Source organism: Herpailurus yagouaroundi, unplaced genomic scaffold (assembly GCF_014898765.1).
Source record: "Herpailurus yagouaroundi ecotype Mexico unplaced genomic scaffold, PumYag 190, whole genome shotgun sequence".
Classification (NCBI taxonomy): domain Eukaryota; kingdom Metazoa; phylum Chordata; class Mammalia; order Carnivora; family Felidae; genus Herpailurus; species Herpailurus yagouaroundi.
In genome coordinates, this window is record NW_024412421.1 from 34,871,150 (window position 1) to 34,871,771 (window position 622).

General features: G+C 71.5%; 1 protein-coding gene across 1 annotated transcript in view; it reads right to left on the reverse strand.

Annotated features, from left to right (window-relative positions):
• Positions 1–324, reverse strand: part of GINS2 (GINS complex subunit 2) — an 8,760-nt gene extending 8,436 nt beyond the window's left edge. Inside the window, exon 1 of the mRNA XM_040443263.1 lies at positions 135–324. Coding sequence (XP_040299197.1) covers positions 135–224 — 90 coding nt within the window. The 5' untranslated portion in view covers positions 225–324. The remainder of the gene's footprint in view (positions 1–134) is intronic.
• Between the last annotated feature and the right edge of the window lie 298 nt (positions 325–622).

Consider the following 622-nt stretch of genomic DNA (forward strand, 5'->3'; position numbering starts at 1 on the left):
CCCCCCCCCCCCCCGCCGCCCCGCACTCCTCCCCACCACTCGGCGAACTGGAGGCCAGGCGTCCGCAGAAGCTCCGACACTAGGGCCTTTCTCAGGAGCTGGGGTCTGAGGCAAATGCCCGGCCCAGCCCTTACCCCGATGAGGTAGATCTTGTCCAGGCTGAAGTTTGGGATAATGGTAACCAGCTCCTTCTCAGCCAAAAACTCCACTTCAGCCGCGTCCATGCTGGCGCCTCCCGCAGCCCTTCAAGGTCCAGGGAAGCGCGGAAGCCTCAGCTTTCCCGCCACCGCGCGGGGCCCGGCCCCCGGCCGGAACGAGCATCCGCAACCAATAGCAAAGCGGCGCTCTCCCCTGAGCGGCGGGAGGCGGGGACCGCGGCCGCTTCGAGCCTACGGATTGGCGAGGGTCAGCTGAGAGCAGACCACGCCCCCCGGCTGCGGGCCGCGTCCCCAAGCCGCGGGGCCCCGGCCCCGCCCCTCAAGCGTCGCCGTCCCGCCCCTCTCACACCCCAACCCCGCCCCTCCCGCGGCCCGGCACCGCCCCTCTTATGGCGTGACCATGCTCCTCTTGCGGCCCGACCCCGCCCCTCCCTGATAGACCCCGCCCCGGCCCCGCCCCTCTG